Here is a 26633-nt window from a genome sequence, read left to right as displayed (position 1 = left end):
CAAGGACCCGGGCTGTCTGCTTTCTGCCCTATCCCCAGCGCCAAGCTCCATGCCTGGCCTGTAGCTGACGCTCAAAAATGCTTGAATCAGTGTTGAATAAACGAAAGGCCTTACAGGCAGCCTCTGGGGAAAGCAGTAGCTGCATCTGGGAATGAAACCCTCACTTATCTGGACCCGGGACTCCTGGGATGTGGTCCCAGTGCCGACACTCACTTCTAGTGTGACCTTGGGCAAGTCACACTGAGGACCCCCGCTCTGGTCCTCAGTGTGCTGGTTTGAAATGCAGGGGGTGGATAAATCAGGGCTATAGTGGGGCTTGAAGAAATATATGACATTGTGTATGTTTGCACAGTGGCTGTGTCTGTGTGTCTGTGTGTCAGTGTGTGAGACTGTGTGTAAGCGTGTGTGTATGAGTGTGTGTGTGAGCATGTGTATGAGTGTGTGAGCATATGTGTGAGCATATGTGAGCGTGTGTGTGAACTGTGTGTAGGAGTGTATGAGTGTGAGTGTGTATGTGTGTGAGCATGTCTGTGTGTATGAATGTGTGTGTGAGCATGTCTGTGTGTGTGTATGAGTGTGTATGTGTTGAGTGTGTCTGTGTGTGTATGAGTGTCTTTGTGTGAGTGTGCCTGTGTGTGTATGAGTGTGTGTGAGCGTGTCTGTGTGTATGAATGTGTGTGAGCATGTCTGTGTGTGAGTGTGAGAGTGTGTGTGTTGTGCGTGTGTCTGTGTGAGTGTGTATAAGTGTGAGAGTGTGTGTGCTGTGTGTGAGCGTGTCTGTGTATGAATGTGTGTGAGAGCATATCTGTGTGCCTGTGTGTATAAGTGTGTGTGTCTGTGTGCATGAGTGTGAGAGCATGTCTGTGTGTGAGTGTATGAGTGTGTGTGTGGTGTGTGTGAGCGTGTCTGTGTGTATGAATGTGTCTTGCATGAGTGTGTGAGTGTGCCTGTGTGTATGAGTGTGTGTGTGTGTGTGTGTGTGCACTCTCCCTAGCAAGAGCACCCATAGGTTACATCAGATTCTCAAAGGGATCTGTGTCCTCAAAAGACTCAAAGCACTAAGATCCTTTTCAGCTCTGGGGTCTCTGATGCTACATAACAAGAGAGAGAGGAAGAGGAGGTCATCCAACTCATGGAGGAGGGAGTCAGGCCAGATCCTAGAACTTCCAAAAGGGGTGCAGGTCGCACAACAGGAATGCAGGGGAGGCTGCAGGACCAGGCCCCAGGAGAACTTCTAACCTCAGTGGGTCTCCCGGCTGAAAGAAGCAGAGCCCAGAAGAGCTGACTGTAGAACAGAAGAGGCAACAACAGCCCGGAGTCTCCTCCCCACTGCTCCCGCCCCATCCACAAGCACCCACTTGTCCTGGGATACAGCAGAGAGCAAGGAGGCATGACTGGCACCCGGAGATGCCCACCAGGCCCCTTGGCACCCAGAAGGCTTGGCGGGAGGGCTCAGGAGGGTGCCAAGCCCAGCCTCTTGCTCCTGAGGCTGACATGTGGGACCATAGGAGGGCTCAGGGTGCAGGGCAGTTGTGGGACCTAGAGAGGCCACCTGGGAGGGGCAGAGCCCACAGCTGCAGGCACTGACAACCCAGAGCTGGACTCGGAAGCCTAAGAGCCAAGGCATGCACCCTCTCGAAGCCAAGGAGAGGAGCAGGAGCCAAATGCTGGCCAGGGGAGAAAGAGGAGTGGGCAATGGGGGATGGGGGACAAGGCAGTCCAGGAGAAGGAGGAGGACAGCCTGCTTGTGGAGGAGGAGGCAGCATGACAGGGGAAGGGGGCGATGTGGCCTGGGTAGGAGAGGGGTGTGCTGAGGGGACAGGAGAACAGCGAGGCTGGGTGTGGACACAGGCAGCAGGAGCTCAGGCTGTGGTTCAGGGAGAGACACTGGGCCTATGGCAGGGCCTGGGGCAGGAATGGGGGGTGTGTCTGCAGCAGGACTGGCATTAGGAGTGCCCTGGCAGGCAGCCCAGATGTCTGGGTAGCCACTGAGCCCTGGGTCCTGAGGGGATCAGCACCCAGGAGATGTTTATCCACCCCAAGAACGAGGGTATCACCCCTCCTCTAGTGAGGGCCCAGGTGATGGGTGCAGGCTGCTCTTCCCTAAGCCCCTGAAGCGGGGAGCCCCGAGCAGCAGCAACCCCCACTGGAGCCAGAGTCAGGGCACAGCAGCTGGGATGGAGCTTGATCCCCAAAGATAGAGGAGGGAGGGAGTCACAGGCCAGCTCCAGGCTCTCCCAAGAGGCCTCTCAGAAACCAGCTCATCTGATGCAGACAGACACACTCATCCCCATCCCTGTCCCTGCCACTGTCACACAGTGGCACACACACCCTCCCCTCCTTCTCCCCTTGATCATCCACCTCCAGAGCCCGGCTCCTCCCTCCATCTCAGCCCCACTGCCTGTCCCTGTCCCTGCCATCTTCACCTGGCCCAACAGGCACCCGCCCCATGTCAAAGGTGGCTGTGCGGGAGGTGGGGAGGCAGGGACACGGGGTGAAGAAAGAAGACCCGCCAACAGTGAGTCCTGAGGTCACAGGGACCTAGAGAGGAGTCACCCATCCCTGGTGACCCCAAACACCTCCTCCTACTCTCCCGGGGAGAAACCAGCACCACACCTATACCAGGCCTAGTGGTTCCCTGGCAGACACCTCCTCCAGAACAGACACCTGCCTCCCAGCTCAGACCTGTCCCCACTGCCAGGTCAGCTCCCCACTTGCTCGTCTCCGAGACTTACCCAGCCCAGAGAAGGCAGGGGTGAGAGGCCGGCTGTCCCCACCATCCTGGGGCAGTTCCTGCTCCAGTGGCCCCCACCCTCCTAACTCCAGAGCCCTCTAATTCAAGGGACACCGCCAGAGCTGCCCTTTGGCCCAGCTCAAGGAAGATTAACCCTTTCCCTACCTTACCCCAGCACTCCAGGCCTGCCCCTCTTGGATGACTCCTAAACCAGCCTCACCCAAGCTATTTGCCCTTCTAGGGGTCAGGTCCTATATCAGCCTTTTCCCAAGGGCACAAGAGACCCAGGGCAGCCCTCCACCCAACTGGAGGACCCTTCACCCGGTCCTGGTCCTGCCTCCCCCTGGGTCCACCTGCCTTCCCACACTTCCCAAGTAGACTAGCACTGTCCTGGGTTGGCTTCTTACCTGTGTCAGGTGCCCTGGGCTCTGCCAACCGCCAGCTCCCGACTCGGGGCATCCTCCCTCACCCATTCCTGCAGCCCCGACCTGAAGCAGTAGCTGCCTTCTCTCTGCACAGGCCAAATCCCGAGGGTCCCAGCACTCAGCCCGCGCTGAGGCCCAGGGACTTCCCGAAGGCTGGGGACCGCAGGGTGGCCCGGGTCGCAGCTCTTCCCAGCACACCAGGCTCACAGTGCAGCCCATCGGGCCTGGCGCCCGGCGGGCAGGGGCGGAGACGCGGGAGCCCCAGGAGCCGGCCCGCCCCCAGCCCTTGCGACAGCTCAGCCCCGAGCGCCTGCGACATTGGCAGGGGAGTAGCAACGCCCCCAGTCTGGCCCGGACACAGTCCCTGCTTTTACGGCCAGCAGCGACAGGAGCCCCCATTGTGGGGTCTGATGAGGGTCTGCAATACCGGTCCCGGACACAGCCAGTGATGAAGCCGACCTCAGGGAGGGGAGAAGAGAGGGTGGCAGTGGTGGAGTCTTCGGGACAGGAACTTCAGACAGTCTGACTTGGGGGGCAGGGTGAGAAACACACCAAGAACATGACAGAGGGACAGGGAGAAGATAAAGGGAGACAATGAGGAAGAGGCAGAGATGAGGGACGGAGTGGGGACGCAGCCTCCGCATGGGGGATATAGGTGCAGGACCGAGCCCAGGGCAGAAACTCTGGGGCATCCCTTGTGCTGGTTTTTAGATGCGGTTCCTGGGGTTTGTGAAAACAGCCGTCCTCCCAGGCCCCTGCTCTGCTTCCCCGATACTAGCCTCTGGGGCAGCCCAGCCTGGAGAAACGAGGACCCGGCATGGAAAGACCCCAGCCTCAAGGAGGCAGAGCACAGCGAGGATGGGAGGCCCCAGCCCACGTGGGAAACCCGCCTGGCCCATTGCTGAAGACAGGATCTCATTAGTGGTCTCACATCCATCCTTTCGGGAATGGGATCAGGACTAGGGGGTCGGCACTGGTGACCAGCACTCACGGGGACCGCTCAGCTCAGTGAAGTGGCGAGAGGAAGGAGGAGCGTGGTGGGAACCTCCCCACCCTGGAGCGCCGCCTCACAACCCAACCAAACAACACGGAAGAGACAACCACAGGAACAGCAGCTGCGGAACTCCACGGCCTCCCTCTGCCCCCTAGTGGCGAGAAGGAAGAAAAGCAGGAGCAAGTGCTGAAAACGAAAAGGAAACTAGCAGCAGTCCCACTAACCACAATGGATCAGCCCCCATTTGGCCAACAGGTGACTCTACCCCAGGCTGGCTTGAGAGGACTCATTTCCCATCTCACCATTCTGCCCCAGTACACTACCACTTCTGGATCCTGCCTCTACCACTTCTTCCCTGCAGCGTCTTCGGTTCCCCCACCGCTGTGAGCCAGGTTCCCCCTCCAGGCTGCTGGGCTGAGACTGAGTCACTTCTTCCCACGCTGTAAATCCTGGCACAGCTCTGCAAGGCACCGTCACTAGGGAGAGACTCAGGCAGCAGAGCCGCGCTCTCGTGCCCCAGCCAGCCAGGCTCTCCTGGGTGAGTAGCAGGGAAACCCTGGAACTTACGGGGATAGAAGGGGAGTGATACCAGGAGCCAGGGAAGATAAATGCATGGCAGAGATGAGGGAGAGGAGGAGACACATGGAGCCGTTCATGGATTTCACACAGGATCTGGGCTGGAAGAGGCTGCCGAGACCATCAGTCCAATCCTTGGTCTACAGGTGGGGAAACTGAGGCTCAAGGAAGGTGAGTGACTTGCCCGAGATCACACAGTGAGTGCGTAGCCAGGCCAGGATGGAGACCCAGGTCTCTGGACTCCTGACCCCATCCTCCCTAAATCCCATGTCCCACCCACCTCCCTCATTTACCTCCGTTTCCCTCTCCCCTCCCCTCCACTGTGTCCCACTGCTGTACCACCGCCCCCCTACCCCAAACTCCAGCAGCCGCAGCCTGGGAGGCAGGACACCTGGGTTTTCCACTCCATACCTGGTCTTGACTCTAGGATCTCAGAATAAGGCCACCAGCTGTCGGGGCCACAGTGTCCCTCTCTGGGCCTCAGGACCCATCGGGAGGAGAAGAGGATGAGATCCCCCTGGAGGGAAAGGCAGTATTAAAACCAGGCGCCCTGCTCCGCACACACACACAGCATCTGCTCAGCCCCAGCCCTGGGGCCGCACTTTACTTCTGCACCCTCTCCTCAAACAACACACATTTTCCACTCAGCTGGGGCCCAGGAAACAATGAGTGGGTGTCTCGAGGAGGATGAGTACCCGGGCAAGGCTGAGGGCACCCCATGGAGAAGGAGGGGACACCCCCAGCCTAGTGTCTACATAGCATGAGCGCTCACGGGGTCACTTACACCAAGTCAGGACCCACAACACAGGCCCTATGGGCACACAGACTTGAGTTCAAATCCTGGGTACCTCTGTGATGTTGAATAAAAGACTTACCCTCTCCAACCCCCTGTTTGTCCTGGTCTAAAATAGAGTTAATAACTTCCAGGATGATGTGGGGATTGACTGGGGCAAGGGCATCAAGTGTTAGTACAATGTCACCCAGGTACTGCTCAATCGGTGGAGACCACACCATCATCTTCACACACTGGCCTACAAGACAGAGCTGGGATTTTTCCCCCCACTAGGTAAGTTGCTATGTCACCCGAGATAAGTCACTTCCCCTCTGTAGTCTCTGCGTACTGCTTTATGTAAGGAGAGAGCCGGACAGTGAGGCTGAGGGTCCTTCCTGGGCTCACAGTCCAAGTCGGAAGGAATCACATCATTTTCAAGTAGCCATGGCAGAAGAGGCGACCATCCTCAAGATCACCAAAGACCTAAGAGGTGAGGGTGTCCTGAGAGATGTTCTGGGACTGAGTCGCGGGAGAAGTCAGGGTCTGGGAGCCCCTCCCTCGGCGACCTCGCTACTCGATACCTGACGCCTGCCATCCTCCCTGCAGCTGCCGTCTCTGCCATCCTCCAGGGCTGTGGGGATGGGCAGGGGCCAGTGACGGACACCAGTGCCGAGCTGTACAGACTCTGTGGCTGCCTGGAGCTGCTGCTACAGGTGGGACCTTCTCCTCCCCTTCCCCACCCTTCTCCCCAGACCCAGACAACTGGCAGGACATTCCTAGAAAACAAGGGAGGAGCCACAGTCCCATTCCTTAGCATGCACTGTGCCATTTCCCTCTCCCTCCTGACACCTAACCTCACTCTTGGAGGCTGTCACTGCAGCCTGAGAAGCGAGGTGAGGCAAAGTGGGGCTGGAAGGGACCCGGGCCTTGGGGCGGGACCCAGACCTGGGGGTAGCCCCCACTGTTTAAAGCTTCAGAGGCATGGATGTCCTAGGACTGGCCCTTCCTGCTGCTACTCAGAGCCCCAACTATGACCAGCACCAGCTTTTATTGAACACTTGCTATGTGTCAGGCTTTGGCCTCTATATACCTGGCTTTGTACAGTCCTCACTCTCACCCTCTGAGTTGCTTGATGTCCACCCTCCAACACCCCAACACACACCTTCCTACTTCTCTGACTTCATCTCTTGCCAGCCTGCCACTCATCTGCTGCACTCCGGCTCCCCCGGCCTCTTGGATCTTCCTGGAACACACCAGGCATGCTCCTGCCTCGGGGCCTTTGCACGTGCTCTCCCCTCTACCTAAAATGCTCTTCCACTGGAATGCACAGCACACTTTCTCAGCTCCTTCAAGCTAGAAGTCTTTTCTGGACACCCTAGATTTTCAACACACCTGCCACACACACCACGCACCACACATACACCCACCACATTTTCTATTCTCTTTCCTGCTTTATTTTTTTCTCCATAGCAGTCATCACTATCTAATATACTTGATGCTTTACTTATCTCATCTGTTTGTTGTCTTAACTCCCCTATCAAGATGTAAGCTCCATGAAGTCAGTTTGTTCATAGCTGTATCCCCAGAACACAGAACAGGGCCTGGAACATAGTCAGTGCTCAATAAGGGCCTCTGAATGAATGAATGAATGAATGAATGAGAACACTGAGGCTCAGGGAGGTCAAACACCTTGCTCATGGTCACACAGCCAGTAAGGACAGGGCTCAGTCCGGATGCCGGGTGTGTCTGCAGGAGCCCTCTCTTCCAGCAGGTGTCCCCTCAGCACGCTAGAATGCAGGGTGTGTTCTAGGAGGAAGCATTTCTACAGTTTGTTTGCCTCATTTTGGTTCTAGTTTGACCAGAAAGAGCAGAAGAGCTTCCTGGGGCCTCGGAAGGATTACTGGGACTTTCTCTGCACTGCCCTACGACGGCAGCAGGGGGACATGGAGCCAATCCGCTTTGTCCGTTCCCAGGACAAGGTATCCAGGGCCAGGCAGCGAGAAGGCTGACAGGGTGGGGGTGGACATAGGCCTGCTCCTTCTCCCACATCCTGCTCTACCGACCAGAGACCACTTACTTGCTCCGCATGTCTCCTAAACCCTGCCCGCAGCACCCCTCCAGACACCCTTTTCCCCCCATGGCCTCAGGTCCCCCCACACCCTTCCCAATGCCCAGCACTTCCAGTCCCCTCCGTGTTTCCTGGGCACCCTCCGTCCTAATACCACCCCCCCTTCTGCCCCTGTGCACTCTGCAGTTGAAGACCCCTCTGGGGAAAGGCCGTGCCTTCATCCGCTTCTGCCTGGCCCGTGGGCAGCTGGCTGAGGCCCTGCAGCTCTGCCTCCTGAACCCAGAGCTCACCAGGTGGGGCTGCTGGGACATCCTCCTGCCAGTGCCATCTAAGCCACTTTCCCTCCTTTGTAAAAGAGCCCTCCTTTACCCCCCATGGATGGCTTTCTATCAAGGACCATTACAATGAGAGTCATGAAGGAAAAATTAAGGGAAAAAAGGCAGAGGGAGGTTGGAACCCAGGAGTCCTGGCAGCATCAGGGTTCTTAGGCCTCCTGCTCCTGAAGGGCCACAACTCTGCCTGGGGACCAGCCTTGTGACGGTGTTGAGGTTGAGCTGGGTTGGGGGTGGTTGGGGTCGAGGGAAACAGCCCCAGGGTCAAAGGCCAAAGGTTCTGATCACTGTTAACACAGGGAATGGTATGGACCCCGGAGCCCTCTGCTCTGCCCAGAACGCCAAGAAGACATCCTGGACTCTCTGTATGCTCTCAATGGGGTGGCCTTCGAATTGGACCTCCAGCAGCCAGACCTGGATGGAGCCTGGCCCATGTTCTCAGAGTGAGTGGGTGCGGCCAGGAGGGAAGTTTCTTTTGACACCTGATCCCATGGCCACCAAGGGTCCCAGGCAAGCCCCAAGCCCTCAGCCTCCAGCCCCATCTGTCTCTGCCTCCTTTTGCTCCATGACTTTGGATCCTTCTAGCCTTCGATGTTCCCAGTGCAAATTCATGGCATAACGCAGCCTAGAATATGCACTCACTAACGACTTCCTGGGTGGTTGAGGTGGTGGGCTGGAGGATGAATGGATAGCAGGATGCTCGGAGGGAAAGTACGGATGAATGCAGGATGGGATGCATGAGGGTGGGTGGGCAGGAAGGAGGAACTGTCATGGGATGAATGGGCGAGTGGAAAGAGGGGATACCCTCCATCTGAGGGCCAAGCCCACCACCGAAGAGAGGCCCAGGGTCCCCCTGCCTCTTTCACTTTCAGGTCATGCTGCTCCAGTTCCACCCAAACCCAGGGAAGGAGACCCAGAAAAACCAAAGATACCCCAAAGAAGGTGCCTCTGCCTCTGCCCTGACTTCACTCTGAGTTGCCTCTTCCCCATCTCCTTGGCGTGCCCAGTTTGAGTAGTAACTGAGCTTCCCCCTCTGAGTGTACAGAGAGCCCTGACCCAACTGGACAGACAGAGCAAGAGGCCAGTGTGTGGAGCAGGGGACTGGGGAGCTGCAGAGGAGGAGAGGGCTCCTATTCCTGGGGTGGGGACACTGGGAGAGAAAGGGAACTCTAAGCACCCTCTGCCAGAGCCACTGGGCCCAGAGGAGGAGAAAGTTCCAAGGGGGGCGGGCACTGAAAGCCTCAGGAAACAGATGAGAGATGCCCTCTGCTGAGTCCCCTGCACTGGACAATAGACAAACAACTCAGTTCAGTTCAAGAAGCGACTAAAGACCCAGGTTGCCTGGTCGAATTCCAGCCCCACCCCTTACAAACTATGGTTCTTGAACAAGTTTCTTGTCCTGCCCCATAGGGATATTGTGAGGATGAACTGAGACAACTCACATCCAGCACTGCACAGGGCTGCTGGCTACACACTCCCCTCATGGCACCGTGAGGTCACCTTCATTGTTGTTATCACCATCCCACAAGCATATTTTGCACCCCCACCAGCTTCCAGGCACTGGATACAGATACCATTAGTTCTCTGGTCTGAGAAGTTCAGGGTCTCTTCGTGGAGATAGATCATAAAGAAAAGCATTGCAATATACGAGTTCAGTGTAAGTGACACAGAAATGAACAGAGGAACATGGGAGCACAGAGAAGGCTTCTTGAGAGGTTGCTCTTAGCTGAGTGTTGGTCTAGTCAAGATTTCATCACAACCCTAAAACCGGATATTATCATCCCCATTTTGCAGATGAAAAAACTGAAACATGAAGTATAGTTCAGGAGGAAGGATTAAAGGAAAGGGGTGGGTGGAACTTAGGGGGAGCCAGATCAATACCCAAGACCCAGGTGCAGGAAGGAGAGGATGCAGACAGGGGAAAGGGAGAAAAGACATCAAGATGTACTGCTGTCCCTCACCAGACCAAAGCATAGCGCTCAGATCACCTGGGTGTTGCTAAAAGTCAGATTTGGGGTTTGATAAATCAAAGTTTCCAGTGAGAGGACCTGGTGCCTATCTATTTAGCAAGCCCATTAGATCAGCGCTGTGGCCTCTCCCATGCACCAGGTCAGTGAATTGGTGCTGAGAGGGATGACTGGTTTGGGGTCCTCTCCACAGATCCCAGCTGCATATGGAGGGCCCGAAAATGTCCAGATTGAGGACTCACACATCAGTCAAGCTGTCTGTCTGCAAGATGCACCCAGTGGACAGCAGTTGGCAGGGCTGCCCAGGTCCCAGCAACAAAGGCATCTTCCTTTCTTTTTGGAAAAGAAGGGGGGAAATTCCAGGAGACAGAGGTACCCCCAGAGTATGTGGGAACCAGAAGAGGAGGAGCTTCAACTGGACCAGGAGGAAGGAACCCCATGGATTGAGATGTTCCTGGGGAACTCAACACCCAGCACCCAGGGACAGGGGAAGGGGGCTATGGGTACTCAGAAGGAGGTGATAGGGATGGAGGCTGAGGGCACAGGGGTTCTGCTGGGTGCAGAGGGTCAGAGAACAACAGAGGAGACTCATGAAAAGGAACCAGAGTGGAGTCATGTCCAGAGGCTGCTGATGCCCAGCCCCAGAGGGACCATAGCGGGAACAGTATCGGGGAGCAGGCAGGGATCAGAGGACTCTAGCATCCTGGGGGAGCCCTGGGTCCTTCAGGGAGTCACAACAAAGGAAGACTCTACCGTGGAGAATCCACAAGTGCAAACAGAAGTTACTCTTGTGGCCAGAAGGGAGGAGCAAGCCGAGGTGTTCCCGCAGGACGAGATCAAGGTGAGAACAGTTGAGCTCCATACCTGGTTATTCTCCCCTCTCTGACCTGGCCCACAGATGAGGGTCTGAAATGGTAGCCTGGGACCATTCCCTCCCATGGATCAATTTTTATTGGCCCACTCAGGATTATTATTTGGGAATGCCTTTGAAAGCCATGCATTCTTCAGGTCACCACCGTCCCCACATCTCCCTATTGCCTCACACTAGACCCACTTTATTCGGCAATACTTCTTGCCCAGCCCTAGTAGGCATTGGAGTTTGAGATCCCTTCCCAGCAGTTCTTCCAGGCAGTACTTCCTCTCCAGTTCCATATCCTCATGATGGTAGGTCTCGTCCCCAAATCTAAGTTCTACTGTTGCAGAGCCCACCTAGTTGCTCCTGTGGTAGATGCTTCTCCTGGAGGTCACTCAAGATTGTCACCAAGCCAGGAACTTGCAAGTTTCTGAGTTTATAACTTCCACCCTTCAGTGAAGGAAGAAAGAGTGGCCCAGTCTCACTCAGAAGCAAGGCCTAAGACAGAGTCAGGCATCAGAGCTCCCAGCACTGTCCCCAGCCCTGCCCGGGCATGGCCTGGGATCTCTCGGGAATGTTGTTCAGGTCAGCCCCGGTGCTGGGGACTCTGTCCTTCTCCTTCAGCCTCCTCCTCCCCTCCTTCCACTCACCAGAGCCTCAGACTTGGGCTCCGGAAGGCCGAGGAGCAGGCCCAGCACCAGGAGCAGCTGCTGAGGAAGCAGGACGGGGAGCTGCAGGCACTTCAGGAGCAGCTCGGCAGGTAACCTTGGCAACCCACAGCACAGGGCACTGGAAGGTGCTCCCTGAGTCCTGCTGTCAATCACAGTCAAGTCAATGAGGTCTTGTGAGAATCTCCTGTGCACCAGGTCCTGGGCTGGGCACACCTTTGGGATCTGAGGCCTGCAGGGCATTGCTCCTGATCCCAGGGCTCCACCCTCCCTCCCCTGTGCATCCCTTTCTCATAGGCCTCCCAGAGCAGCTCCAGGAGAGGCCCCACCTCCTGGCCTGCTTCCCTCCCACCCTCACCCCTGCCTCCCTCTGCTGCCTCCTCTAGGCAGCTCCTCTCTCTTTTCCACCCTCTGCCTCCCTACTCCACTGGCCTTCTTTCCCCCATCTCTTTCTGTCTCCCTCTTTTACTTGGTTTCTTTGTGTCTCATTTGCTTCTTCCTGTTACGCCACCTCTCACCCTCTCATAATCATAGCTATCATTTACTGAGCATTTACTATGTCCCGGGCCCTGCTATAGGTGCTTCTGCGTAACACCCTTATGAGATGAGTTCTATAGAACCCCCATTTATGGAGGAGGAAGCTGAGGCTCAAAGATGCTGCACAATTCACCCACCATTGGCTAGTTAGCAGGGGAGCTGAGATTCAAGGCCTGCAGCTGACTCCAGAATCAGTGGGCTCAGACACCCAGCTCAGGCAGCATGTCAGGTGCCTGCACTTCAGTCTCTCCGTTTCTCTTGCTCAGTGTCTCTCACCATCCAGTGTCTTCATCTTCCATCATCACATTGACCTCAGGGGCCCACAGCACGTTGTCTGTCTCTACCATGCCCCTCAGTCCTCGGTCTCTCAGGTCTCAGTTTCTCTCTCTCTCTCTTTTTGTAGAGATGAGGTCTTACTACATGGCACAGACTGGTCTCAGATTCCTAGGCTCAAGCTTCAGCCTTCCAAAGTGCTAGGGTTATAGGCATGAGCCAGCACACCCAGCCCATAATTTATTTTTTAAAGTCTCTTCTCCCTGCAGAGATCTTCCATGGCCTGAATCAGCCTCTCTGTGTCTCTCTCCTGTGGTCTCCAGGTGCCTCGGTCTGCCCACCTGCCCCTGTCTCTCCCTCCCACATGGCTAACACCTGCCCCAGGTCCAACAGACACCAGTCAGACTCCAGCAGGGCCTAAGTAGCTGTGATTCAGCCTGAATCACTGGGAAGCCTGCTGACTCTCTGCTTTGCAGGGGAGAGAGGCCCAGGAGCCCAGAAATCAACCCAAAAGGGTCCCTCTGGCTCCTCCCACTCCACACTCAGCTGAGCCCACAGTGTGGTCAGCAAAGGTTTCCATGATTCAGGGCCCAAATGAACATGGGGGTTCTGCCCACACGAGAGTCTTCAAGGGACCAAGACAAGCTAGGAGGAGCAGCTGGGAGGTTGTAGAGAGATGGCCTGGCCCTGGCTGCTCCCTTTGCTGGGGGGGGCCCTGTCTCACAGACCACAGTGCTCCGGCCACCTGTCACTCATCATTTAGTCATTCCACAAACACTCTGTGCACCCACTCTGAGCCAGGCCTGTCCTAGGTACGGGAAATCCTCTCACAGACAAAACAGGCCAAACACCTGCCTTCATGGAGCTCGCATTCTAGTGGGTGAAGCAATAAATGTGATTAGCAAGTGAAGTACCTAGGATGTCAGATTGGAATAAGTTATAAGAAGAAGACATAAAGTAGACAAGAGGAACGGGACGTGTTGGTGTGGTTTTTACATTTTAATAAGGTAACATGTCCAGGGAAGACCTTCCTGAAAGGGTGACATTGATCTGAAGACCTGAAGGAAGTGAGGATCGAGCCCTTTGACTATTTGGTAGAATGTTCCAGGCTGCGGGGACAGCAAAAACAAAGGCCCTGATGGGGGACGGGCAGGGCAGCTTCTAGGAACATCAAGGAGGCCGTTCCGGGCCCCAGTAGAGTGAAGGAGGGAGAGGATGTGGGAAAAGGTCAGGTGAGCCAAGGAGGCAGGTTAGAGAGAGCCTGCGAGGCATGGGAAGGGCCTTGACTTTGACTCAGAGGAAGATGGGAGCCACTGAGGGCTCAGAGCAGGAGAGGGACTTGACTTTGTTTAATGTCAAAAAGATGTTTATATGCTTTTTCAAATACTTAACAGTTAGATGGTTTTTAGTATATTCAAGAGTTATGCATCCACCACCTCAATCAATTTCAGAACATTTCCATCTCCCCAAGGAGAAACCCTGTACCCGTTAGCAGCCACTCCTCATTCCTTTCCCGGCTCTAGGCAACACCAGTCCACTTCCTCTACAGATCAGCCTGTCAGAGGCTGACATGTTTTTTGTTGTTGGTGGTTTTGTGGTTTTGTTTTTGTTTTTGTTTTTGTTTTAGAGACAGAGTTTCGCTCCTGCTGCCTAGGCTGGAGTGCAGTGATGCCATCTCGGCTCACCACAACCTCCGCCTCCTGGGTTCAAGTGATTCTCCTGCCTCAACCTCCTGAGTAGCTGGGATTACAGATGCCTGCAGCCATAGCCAGCTAATTTTTTTGTATTTTTAGTAGAGATGGGGTTTTGTCATGTTGGCCAGGCTGGTCTCAAACTCCTGACTTCAGGTGATCCACCCACCTTGGCCTCCCAAAGTGTAGAGATTACAGGTATGAGCCACGGTACCCGGCTTCATGTGTGTTTTAAAGGCTCCTTGGAGTTGGCCTATTAGCAGGCAAGCTGAACACAGAGAGTCCAGTGAGGAACCTACCACGTAGGGGAGAGTGGGGGTGCTCAGACTGGGCTGGCAGCATGGAGCAAGGAGAAGAAGCTGCTGGGCTTTGGATGAAGTGTGAAGTAGAACTTCCTGAGGGATTGGATATGCGGTCTAAAAGAAAGACAGAAGTTGAGAATGACTCTGAGCTTTTCGACATGATCAGCTGGAAAGCTAGTCACCGTTAACTGAAGTGTGCAGGCTGTGGGAGGGCAGGTTTGTGGGGAAAGTCAGAGCTTGGTTTTGAACATGTTATGTTTGAGACACCTGTTGGACATGTTAGACAGGGACCGCTGGACAAGCAGCTGAGTGTGGAACTCAGGAGGGAAGTTCGGGCTGGGAGATCGATCCTGGAGTCCTCAGAGTAAGGATGGTGAGTAAAGCTGACCCTGAGGCTCAGAAGAGGATGTGCTACCCTGATGCCTGGGACCCAGGGAGCTAAGGACAAAGCTCACTCCCAAGAAAGGAGCCCATGGGCATCAAGCTGGCGATGAGTTCCTCAACACAGGGAATAGAAGTGCCGAGGGACCCATTCATTCCATGGACATTTGTTATGCTTCCACAGCGGCCTTGAGCAGGTGTGGTGAACAAAACTGGCCCAGCCTGCTCTAGAAGACCTGGTACAGGTAAACAGATAGCAATCCAATGGCAGGCAGGTAAACAGATAGCAGTCCAATGGCCATTGGATAGATGTTAGGGAAAAAAACAAAGGCAGGGAAGGGCACGGACAAAGACAGGATAGTCAGTCAGACTGGGGGCCAGGAAGTCCTCTCTGAGGTGACGTTTGAGCAGAAGCCACAACCACATGAGAGATTGGACTGTTCAAATATTAGTGAGAAGTGCTGCGGCCAGAGGAATGGCCAGAAAACATGCGTTTGTGGACAGGCAGGCCAAATGCATACGGAGTATGGCTGAGCAGAGGAGAGAGGGGCAGAGTCGGAGCCAGGGTCCTCAAAGACAGAGGGAGGCGCTGGAATTCTTGTTCGTGCTACCAGAGGCTGGGGCAGGGTTTAGAGCAGGGACGTTTCTCCGTCTGACTTCTGTATTTAAAGGCTCACTCAGGCTGTGGTATGGAGGACAGTGGAAGGGTGGTAGAAGTCCCACGCAGAGCACAGACTGGGGGCAGAGGTGAGCCACAGCCAACCCGAAGGCAGCAGGCCCAGGGCAGGCCCATGGGGCTGTGAAAATGGACTTTGGGCTGAGACATGGAGCTTCCAACACCCACCTCACAGCTTTCTGGCTGTGGGCCCCTGGGGACAGTGGCCTGCCCTCTCTGGGCCTCAGGTCCCTGATTTGCAAAAGGAGACGGTGGGGTGGCTAAAGTTCCTCCTCCCAGCTCGGATGCTCGCGAGGCAATCTTTCCAAGCAGGTGGGTGTCCTCTGTGCTGGGAGTAAGACCTTGAGCAAAAGAAATTAGGACAAGCATCAGCTGAAGAGGTCCTCAGGATGGGGAACTAGGCAGATGTCACATGTCCCCCCAACCCCTGCACAGCAGCACTGAGCTCCTTTAAGGCCTGCCAGCCTCCATCAGCATCCTTCCCTCCCTCCCTCCCACCTGCTGCCCACTTGGCACTGGTGCCAGGAATCACTGGTGATCAGGGCTTTACCTGGATGAAGGTGTAGGGAGGCAAAAGAGTTTTGATCTGGGCTGGCCTGTGTCCAGATTTCTGCTCCCTCCACTCATCAAGCTGTGTTACCCTGGGCAAGTGTCACCCCCTCTCTGAGGTTCTACTCTTCTCTCTTGTAAAATGAGGATTATATTATCTGTCTCTTAAAATTGTGAAAACTAAATGAATGGGACTATAAAACACTAAGCTTGGGCCTGGCATATAGTAAGTGCTCAGTAAACTAATTCATTCCATGTCCCCTCATGTGCTAGAAGTATCCATCACTCCCTGATGAAAATACTTCAGGGCTCCCCATTTCACTGAGATTAACATCCACTTTTCCTGGGCCGCTGGCAGACAGCTCAGGTCCTGCCCACCTCCCCACTCCTCTCCTGCCTTCCCAGCCCCCCACTGCCCTTTGTGGCAGCCCAGAATCATTCGTCTTTCAGTTCCTCAAACAAGCTCAGCTCTTTCCAACTTGCAGACCTTTGCATGTGCCCATGCCTGGCTCTGCGTTGCTGATTTTTCATCTTCTAGTTCAGCTTCCATTTCACCTCGTCTGAGGAGCCTCTCCAAGAGCCCTCCCTCGTCTCTGTCTTAGCCTCTCCTTTGTCTCTGTCGTAGCACTTAGTTTAGTTATTTTACGAGTCTATCATTTATTTTACCCCTGCCGCAAACACTATAAGATCCATAGGCTCTGCTTTATTCCTGGCACCTAAACATCCCTTGGCACACAGTAGGTGCTAAGTAAGTGTTCTTTCCCACCCAAGAGACATATGCAAACACCACGGTGATCACATTAAGGGCCCAGGATCACAGGGCAAGTAAACTGGCTCGGGAACGTTAAAGTCAGCAGCTAAGAAATGAGGTGCCAAAAGACTAGAATGTTCATTAAAATTAAAAACATGGCCCTGCTCCGTGCCTGAGCACCAGAACGCTCTTGGGGTTGCAGTGACTGAACTCTGGAATGTCAGTGGCTGGGCTGCTAACAGTTTGATGTCATGGCCCACCCAACTTTCTTCCCCGCAACATGCTAAAAGGAGGTGTTTTAAAATTGCATGTTCAATTCATTGTCAAGCCTCTTGCAAGCCTCTTCCACTCAAACACGCTGAAGCCCCAGGACACACACCGGCACAGACACGTACATGCATCCTGAGCACCGGGACTCTCACCCATGCCATCTGCCATTGCAACGCCCTCCCAGCTGAGCCAGGGGCCTCCCAACTGAGCCAGAGGCTGGGCCCTGGGGCCAGGTCTTTTTTATTTCCAGTCCAGCGGTCTTCTTGGAACTTTTCAGAAAACCACTACAGACAAAAAGAAAAACCAAGAGTGGAACTGAGATGCTACCAAGCCCAAAACTAAAACAAATTTAGGAAAGCCATATTTTTACTATTACTTTTTTTTTTTTTTTTTTTTTTTTTTTTTTTTTTTTTTTTTTTTTTTTTTTGAGACGGAGTCTCGCTCTGCCGCCCAGGCTGGAGTGCTGTGGCCGGATCTCAGCTCACTGCAAGCTCCGCCTCCCGGGTTCACGCCATTCTCCTGCCTCAGCCTCCCAAGTAGCTGGGACTACAGGCACCCGCCATCTCGCCCGGCTAGTTTTTTTTATTTTTTAGTAGAGACGGGGTTTCACCGTGTTAGCCAGGATGGTCTCGATCTCCTGACCTCGTGATCCGCCTGTCTCAGCCTCCCAAAGTGCTGGGATTATGGGCTTGAGCCACCGCGCCCGGCCTACTATTACTTTTTAATTGAAAAGACAATGTAACATAACTTTTTAAAAAATATTTTAAAGCAAAAAATCACCCTAAATCCTTCACTGTTCCCCTTCCACACACAATTATTTCCAGCTGGGCACCGACCATCCAGCCTGGGTTCCCAGGCATCTGCCTTCCCTCCAGAGAGCTGCCATGATAGTGAACACACCTTTCAAGAAAGTTACATTTTAACTGCAAATGTTTGAAAACAAGGCCGCCAGGAGGAAATGTTGGCTCATCCCCTCCCTCTAAAGGAACACTCAGGGCAGGGCCCTGTTTTCATTTCACTGAATAGTTGGTGAGGACTCCGTTCGTAGGTGTCAGGCAACACAGTGTGCAGTTCAGTGTGTGGTGTGTGCCTTGTATGTATGTGTGTAAACGCACACACATTGTGTGCATGTTGTGTTGTGTGCATTATGGATGTCTGTTGTGTGTTGTGCAAGTGTGTGTTTATATGTTGTGTTGTTTGTGTTCTGTTTATGTGTGTGGTGTGTGCATTATATATGTGTTGTGTTGTGTGTATTGTATAGTGTGTGCGTTATGTATGTTGTGATATGTGGTGTGTTGTGGTGTATGTGTTGTATTATATGTATAAATTATATGCGTGTAGCATTGTGTGTCTTCTGTGTTGTGTGTATGTGTTCTGTTATACTTTGTGTGTATTAGGGTGTGTGTTGTGTTGTAGATGTGTGTGCTGTGTGTTGTGTATATGCTGTGTTGTATTGCGTGTGTTGTGTGTTGTGTTGTGTGTGCATGTTATGCATGTGCATTGTGTTGTGTGATTGTGTGGTGTGTACAATGTGTCATTACGTGTGCATTAGGAACGTGTATGTAGTGTGCTGTGTCTGTGTATGCTGTGTAGTATGTGTTGTACTGTGTGTTTTGTGTTGTGCATATATGTTGTGTTTGTGTGTTGTGTTATGTGTATGGGTTACGTGTGTGTTGTGCATGTATTGAGTTGTGTGTATGTGTTATACTGTGTGTTGTGTATGTGTTGCATTGTCTATATGTGTTGTGTGTGTGCCGTGTGTTGTACTGTGTGTGTTATAAAATGTAGGGAGTGTTCTGTGTGTGCTGTGTGTTGTATTGTGTGTGTTATGATATGTAGGGGTTGTTGTGTTGTGTGTATTGTCTTGCGTGTATATGTTGTGTGTGTTGTGTGTATGTGTTCTGTTGGGTGTTGTATCTGTTGTTATGTGTGGCATTGTGTGAGTGCATTATGTGTGTTGTATTGTGTTTTGTGTTGTGTGTATGTGTTGTGTTTTTGTGTGAATGCTGTTATGTGTATGGGCTGCATTTGTGTTGTGTTGGGTATATGTTGAGTTGTGTGTATGTGTTATATTGTGTGTTGTTATTGTGTTGTGTATATGCATTGTGTGTATGTGTTGTGTGTAGTATTATGTGTGTTACAATGTGTGGGGGTTGTGTGTGTTGTGTGTATTGTATATAGGTGTTCTGTTGGGTGTTATGTCTCTTGTGTTATATTGTATTATGTGTGTGCATTTCGTGTGTGGTGTGGTGTGTATTGTTGTGTGTGTGTGTATGTGTGTGGACTTCAGCTGCCGGGGACATCACCAGTGTCTCCCATGGGCTCCCTGTGTGGCAGAGGCCCAGCCTAGCTCAGGCACAAAGGCTGAGTTTTGCCCCCTGAGAACTTAGTCTTCCTTCTGTACCCAGGTGTCAGGAAGAGAGAGCCAAGCTGCAGGCACAGCTGGAGCAGAAGCAACAGGAGGCTGAGAGGAGGGATGCCGTGTACCAGGAGGAGCTTGGAGGGCAGCGGGACTTGGTCCAGGCCATGAAGAGGCGGGTGTTGGAACTGATCCAGTAAGGACGGGGACAGTGGGAAAGGGGAGACAGATGGGGAAACGGTAAGGGATGTGGAGTCCAGAGCATGAAAATTCTACTCCACTCACAGCTCCCAAGCAGGGTTCTAGAACTTTTATATATGCTAACTCTTCTGTTTCTTTTAGCCACTCCCTGCTGTTATCCCCATTTTACAGAAAAGGAAACTGAGGGTCAGAAGTAAGACAGACTTGGCCAGGTGCAGTGGCTCACACCTGTAATCCCAGTACTTTGGAAGGCCAAGGTGGGCGGATCATGAGGTCAGGTGTTCAAGACCAATCTGGCCAATGTAGTGAAACCACATCTATACTAAAAATACAAAAATTAGCCGGGCATGGTGGCACGTGCCTGTAGTCCCAGCTACTTGGGAGGTTGAGGCAAGAGAATCACTTGAACCCGGAAGGCAGAAGTTGCAGTGAGCCAAGATCACACCACTGCACTCCAGCCTGGGGGACAGAGCGAGACTCCATTTAAAAAAAAAAAGGCAGACTTGGTCACCTAGGACACATAGCATATTAATTGTATAGAGTCCCCTGACAATAATGCACACTACCACCCAGACCCACCCCCACATACACACACCTACTGAGGTTAGGGAGGAGAAAAGAACCATGGGTTGAGAAGGAATTGGGAGAAGGAGGAAAAAGACACCAGGGAGAACCCAGAGGTGATCACGTGTCCTACACCTACCTGCCCACGGGACTTCCTCAGACCCTGGGCCTGTGGACCTGCCCTGGGTCAGCTGTCCTAGGTTCCAGTGGCTGGGCTCACCAGGGTCAGCTCCAAACCACTAAGCTCACTGAGAGATGGGGAAGATGCGGAAAGCATAATTCCTGCCCTTTAGTTGGGTAGAAAGAGAGTTCACATACATATGTTATCCTCTCATACAGTTCAGGAAACAGGAGACCAGTGGACTCAGGTTCCATTAAAATTGGAAGGTTGCTAAGGGGTCTTTTTTTTTTTTTTTTTTTAACAGAGTCTCGCTCTGTCATCCAGGCTGGAGTGCAGTGGCGCCATCTCGGCTCACTGCAACCTCTACCTCCCCTATTCAAGTGATTCTCCTGCCTCAGCCTTCCAAGTAGCTGGGACTACAGGTGCGTGCCACCACGCCGGGCTAATTTTTGTATTTTGGTAGAGACAGGATTTCACCATGTTGGTCAGGCTGGTCTTGAACTCCTGACCTCAATCGATCCACCCAGCTTGGCCTCCCAAAGTGCTAGGATTTCAGGTGAGGGGTCATTTAGAACTAAATCCTCTTACACAATATCCAAATGGTATTAAGGGTGAGAAAAAGGAGACATCAACTTGGAAAGGACAAACAATAATTTAAGGAATAGTTCCTCCAAAGGATTTACTGTCAATTGGGAGGAAGAGAGATATAAAAAGTGAAGTATTGACCTCATGAAATAATATAAGATAGCCAACAATAAAAGACATATATACGTGATTGTTAAAGAAAACTAGAAAATTAAATGGAACATGGCCGGGTGCAGTGGCTCACAGGCCTGTAATCCCAGCACTTTAGGAGGGCAAGGCAGTGGATGACCTGAGATCAGGAGTTTGAGACCAGCCTGGCCAACATGGTGAAACCCCATCTCTACTAAAAATACAAAAAAATTAGCCAGGTGTGGTGTCACAGGCCTGTAATCCCAGCTACTCGGGAGGCTGAGGCAGGAGAATCACTTGAACCCGGGAGGCGGAGGTTGCAGTGAGCCGAGATCATGCCACTGCACTCCAGCCTGAGCGACAAGAGTGAAATTCCATCTCAAAAAAAAAAAAGAAAGAAAATTAAATGGAACATGTAATAGAAAACAAAAAGTATATATCCCCAAAGTGTTGGGATTAGGGTTAGCGTTAGAACTCAGCACTGAGCATACTGGTAGCAGGATCAAAAAGGGAAAGACAGAGTGACTAAATCTCACTTCCCATCCAAAGAAAATATACTAGTTCATCAGCACTAGCTTCCCAGTGCAAAGGTGATTAATCACAGGTTCTCAGGCAGGAAACATTAAACAATGTAATACAATGTCCCTGGCAGAAGCTTATGGAAAATATGACCCTAAGCAAAAAACGAAAAGAAAAAGGAAAAAAAAATTGCCCCCAAGGTTGACTTCTGCTTCAGGATGGTAGACTGCCCACATCTTATCTATTCTCCATCCTGAAATTTCTCTAAAATGACTATAAAAGACTAAAACTTAAAACGGAGAGAAAAGTGGAGGAGCTAACCACAGAGGAGTGATTTCAACTAATTTCCAGAAACTGGAAAATGGATGGAGAAGTGGATACTGTGTGAAGCCCAAGTTTTTTGTAGGATGCAGAGATCCCAGAGCCACAGATGGCAGAAGTGAGATGAGAGATAAAGTCATTAGAAAGAACAGTCCATACCTGCTGCCTTCTGCCTGCCTCCCCACATGCAGAATATCCAGCACTAAGGGGCCATCTCCCAAGCAAAGGACCAAAAGATCCTTCGCTAAAGGAATTTAAATGCCCCAAATAAAAGACTAGTTTGTCCTGACATTTGGGTGTCTGGTTGTAGCAGGTAGCTCCCTGCCCAGTCCCCACTAAAGGGAAGCCACTAGTCAACCATTCCTGTCCACTATTCAGAGCTCTAAACAGCTTTTATTGCCTCTTTCTTACACATAAAATGACAACCAAGGATCCCTAGATATTTGAGCAGAGTCTAGAACATAAAGGGAAGAGATGAAGATAAACAAAGGAAAAAGATCCATCTTCCATGAAACAGGATGCTATAAAAAGCATCTGTAAAAAGATAAGAAACATTCTTGGAAATTAAAAATTAAATTAAAATTATGATCACTGAATTTTTCTCAATTCACTAAAATGATTAGAAGAGAAAGATGAGGCAGCCTCTTAGAAAGTAGAGTAAAAAGCATAGAGAGATGGGAGTCAGGAGAGAAATAATTAAACATACAGATAATCAGTCTCTGAATTCCAATGTCCTTTCTAACTGTGAGGAGAGAAACAAATGAAACATAGCAAAAATTAAGATGTGAGAGAATTCCCCAGCTCTGATGGACACAGATCTTCAGATTTGAATATTTCACTGAGCAAAGAATTGAAAAACAAAACAAAGCCCACAGATACATCATTATGAAATTTCAGTAAAACAGATAAGGAGAATGTCCTAAGATTGTCAGAAAAAGAGACAGATCACCTATAAAAGAAGTAGAATCCAACCATGTAAACAGTCTATGGTGCAATTCTTTTTAAGTTCTGAGAAAAACTGACTTTTGCCCTAGAATCTTGTTTCCAGACAAACCATAAGTGAAGTGGGGGAGGTGGTGGAGTAAAGACCTTTTCACATAGACAGATTTCAGAAAATTTACCTCCCACATAGCCTTTCATAGGAAGTTAGTTGAGGATGTGCTCCAGAAAAACAAGGAAGTAAGCCAAGAAAGGAGAAGATGTGGAATTCAGGGAAAAAAAAATTGCTTTAGCCTAGGAGAGAAGAAAAGGGAATTCCCAAGATGACAAATGGGCAGCAAGCCCAGGGAGCAATCAGTCTAGATGTAGCAGAAGGACCAAGGACACAGGAGGAAGGTATCTGGGGAGAAAGGGAATCAAGAGAACACCTGAAATGATGAAGAATTGGGAGGAAAATAATATGTTAAAGGCAAGTAATGCAAGGAAAAAAGAAAGGCAATTAAAAACTCCCAGAAAACCAAAAGCCTTCCAAGAAGGAAAGTGTTATAGAGGGTATCTTAGCTCGTTGGAAAGAAATATGTATATATATTATCTAATAATGTAAATATTATTCATTAATTTTTTTCAATGTTATAATCAACTTAAAAGCAAAGCACAGAAAGCAATTATGTAATTATAGAAACAGAACATAAATGCTACCACTTTAACAATATTGTGTATAGAATAGAATCCAATAGAATGTTCTATAAAGGTTGTACATTTATGCTGTCCAGTATGGTAGCTGGTAGTCACATGTAGAGATAAAGCACTTGAAATATTGAGCCGGTGCAACTAAGGAACTAAAATTTTTATTTTATGTATTAATATTTTAATTAAATTAAATATAAATAGCCACATGTGGGGTAGTGGCTACCATTTTGGATGCTGTGAGAAAAGATGGCAAGTTAGAAGGTGGAGGAAAGAGGTGAGTTGAAAGGAAGAGATGCTGGCATCATCATATTACAGAACAGGAGTCATAAGGATACTACCTATAGTTAGTAGATGAAGAAATAAATATGTGAGTACATTCTGTAAAAATTACAATGGTAGCTTGGGCACGGTGGCTCATGCCTGTCATCTCAGCACTTTGGAAGTCCAAGGCTGAGGTCAGGAGTTTGAGACCAGCCTGGCCAACATGCTGAAACCCCATCTCTACTAAAAATACAAAAACTAGCGAGGCATGGTGGCACATGCCTGTAATCCCAGCTACTTGGGAGGTTAAGGCAGGAGAATCCCTTGAACCCAGGAGGCGGAGGTTGCAGTTAGCCAAAATCATGCCACAGCACTCTAGCCTAGGTGACAGAGAAAGACTCTGTCTCAAAAAAAAAAAAAAATTACTATAGTAGCCAATAGGCGAACTAAAAGTAGGAATATAACTATGTGAGGATGGTGAGTTAGTGAGGACAGTAATATATAAGCTAAATCCTCTGATATCAAAGGAGGAAGCTCTATAGAGAATGTTCTCTATTGGTAAACAAAGAAGGAGATAAAGGAGCATATTACAAGAAACCCCAGGGGGCTCTGTGATCAGGGAGCACTCCTTTGTGCTTAAATAATGGGTCCTTAAATCATGAGTCAAGGTTATTTTGGGCGAAGAGGAGGCCGGGTGTCAGACGCATTCTGATCTCTTGTATGTGTCTCTCACCGTCTCTTCATTCCTCTCTGTCTTTCTCTGGCCCCTGTGTCTCTTTCTCTATCTCTCCATCTGTCTCCATATCTGTCTCTTCCCCTCTGTCTCCATTTTCTCTGTCTCTTTGTCTCTTTCTCTATGTGTGTCTCCCTCTATTTATCTCTCAACTTCTCTGTCACTCTCTGTCTCTCTCCAATCCTCTGGCTTTCTCTCTCTCTCTCTCTCTTTCACTCTCTCTCTTTGTCTCTCTCTCCCTCTTTCTCCTTCACTCTGCCCCTGTCTCTCTGAGTAACCATCTTTCTCTGTCCATCTTTGTATCCCCCTCCATTGCTGTGTCTCTGTCTTTCTGCGTCTCTGCTCTTGTTTCTGTCCCTGTCTCTGAATCTCTTTTTATTTCTGTGTGTGTCCATGTGATTCCCTCCATCACCCTGTCTCTCTCTTCCTGTCTGTGTGATTCCCTCTGTTCCTCTCTGTCTCTCTGTCTGAGTCATTTCCCATTTCTGTCTTTTGATCTCTGTCTCTGTCTATGTCTCTCCACCTTCATCCCACATCAGAGAGAAGGACCGCCTGTGGCAGAGGCTCCAGCATCTTTCTTCCTTGGCCCCTGGGTGCTGTGTGGCCTGTAGCAAGATCTTTGGCCGATTGTCCCGGCGGTATCCATGCAGGTAAAGGGAAGGGCACAGATTCCTCCCTCTGGGACAGCCCAGTTTCCACCAGCTGACAGCCCCCACCCACCCCAGGGAAGGGAGGGACACAGCAACTGGGTGTTTATAAAAGGCCACTTACAGCTGGCCACTCATTCTACCACATCTGACTTCCAACACTAAGCAGAGCCATGAAGGAGAAGAGCAGAAGGGTCAGATAAGGAGTGGGGTCCGGGTGGCAGGATTGGGTCCCCGTCCAAGAACTGACCAAGAAATGGGCCTCTCATCTGGAAGGGAGCGTCTGTACAGTGTAAGCTGCTCCCCGTCCTTCGTCTGTGAGCACAGTGCTAGGACCAGCCTTGGGAGAGAGGAAAGTGAGCCACCAGGAGAAGCTGCCATGTGAAGGTGGAGGCTCTGGAGGGGTCGGGCATCAGGACACCCTTCAGGAGAGGGGAGACCTCTTGAGACAGACCAAGGGCATTCCACTGGGAGATGAGAAACAGATGTCTCAGGTGGACCTGAAGATGCTGGAACTCCATGACCTCAGTGCCCACTTGAGGAAGTGCCAGCTGCAGAGGCCACCTCAGGCTTCCCTGCCTCTGCCTTCCAGGCTCTGCGGAGGCCTGCTCTGCCATGCTTGCTCTGCAGATTACAAGAAGAGAGACCGCTGCTGCCCACCCTGTGCCCAGGAAGAAGAAGTCCAGGTCACCTGACCAAGACCAGACCAGCCCACGACTGGCCTCCCACCCGCTTGCCCATCCCACTCAATCCACTCCCTGCCTGTAGCTCTTCCCAGCCCTCTTGTTTGTCCAGTCCGAATTCTGGACACTGGAGATCTAAGGCACCAGCGCTTCTGTGGACAGAGTAGGGTGTGGGGATTGGTTCCAGCCCTGCAGCTACCACAAGGAGCCAGGTGACTTTGGCGAAGCCCTCAGTGCTCAGGGCTTCTTCTCTAATGTTAGGAGTCGGGCCCCATCCTCTCTAAAGTCTCTCTGGGATCAGCAAATCCATGACTGTAGATAAGACACCAGCAGCCCTGACATTTCTCCTCCACACTCCCCACTCACCCAGCGCCGGTGCCCACCCTTCCTGATTCACTAGAAGTGAAGCCTGCACTGTCTTGGGCTCTCCCACAGCTTCTTGTCTGGAGTCAGCTTCAGGGATCTGTGTTTGTATTGCTGTGTTTCTTTTTATGTTTAACAGCTTTATTGAAGTACTACTGACGCATGATAAACATGACAGAGTGTACAATTTGATGAGTTTTGATTTTAGTAAACGCCAGTGAACCATCTTCATAAACATATCTATCCACCCCAAAGTTTCCTTGTGCCCCTCTGTGGCCTCCCTCCCTTTCTTTCCCTCCATACCTAGGCAAACACTGATCTGCTTTCAGTCACCACAGGCTAATGTACATTTTCTAGAATTTTATGTAAGTGAAATCATACAGTACACCCTCTTTATTGCCTGCCTTCTGCTCAGCTTCATGATGTTGAGATTCCTGCTTGTTGCTACATATATCGGGAACATATTTTATTGTTGAGTGGTATTCCACCGTATGGATATGCCACAGTTTGTCTCTGCATTCACTTGTGGATGGACATCTGAGTTGTTTCCAACTTGGGGCTATTACAAATAAGATTCACGTGAGTCTGCTGACGTACACTTGTTTGTCTTATGTTTCTCTTGTGTAGACATACACTTGTTTCTTTTACATAAATTCCTAGGAATGACGTGAATGGGTCATTATGTTTAACTTTTTTTTT

At 51.2% G+C, this 26633-nt stretch overlaps 1 protein-coding gene across 2 annotated transcripts; it reads left to right on the top strand.

Annotated features, from left to right (window-relative positions):
- The first annotated feature begins 4322 nt into the window (after positions 1-4322).
- Positions 4323-26118, top strand: RUFY4 (RUN and FYVE domain containing 4). Of its 2 annotated transcripts, XM_011932290.1 has the most exons (14): positions 4348-4423; positions 4515-4691; positions 4823-4900; positions 5840-5991; positions 6108-6214; positions 7355-7480; positions 7756-7862; positions 8201-8344; positions 8774-8843; positions 10062-10709; positions 11375-11481; positions 19228-19374; positions 24781-24891; positions 25481-25668. In XM_011932290.1, exons 4-14 carry the CDS (start codon positions 5946-5948, stop codon positions 25581-25583), a joined length of 1716 nt encoding a protein of 571 aa, XP_011787680.1. In that variant the 5' UTR covers positions 4348-4423; positions 4515-4691; positions 4823-4900; positions 5840-5945; the 3' UTR covers positions 25584-25668. The 2 variants fall into 2 exon arrangements, with proteins under 2 accessions (XP_011787679.1, XP_011787680.1); XM_011932289.1 differs by having other exon boundaries at positions 4323-4691; positions 25481-26118.
- Positions 26119-26633: the final 515 nt, after the last annotated feature.

Source organism: Colobus angolensis, unplaced genomic scaffold (assembly GCF_000951035.1).
Source record: "Colobus angolensis palliatus isolate OR3802 unplaced genomic scaffold, Cang.pa_1.0 Scaffold95, whole genome shotgun sequence".
NCBI classification, from domain to species: domain Eukaryota; kingdom Metazoa; phylum Chordata; class Mammalia; order Primates; family Cercopithecidae; genus Colobus; species Colobus angolensis.
This window is presented reverse-complemented; position numbering and strand designations above follow the sequence as displayed.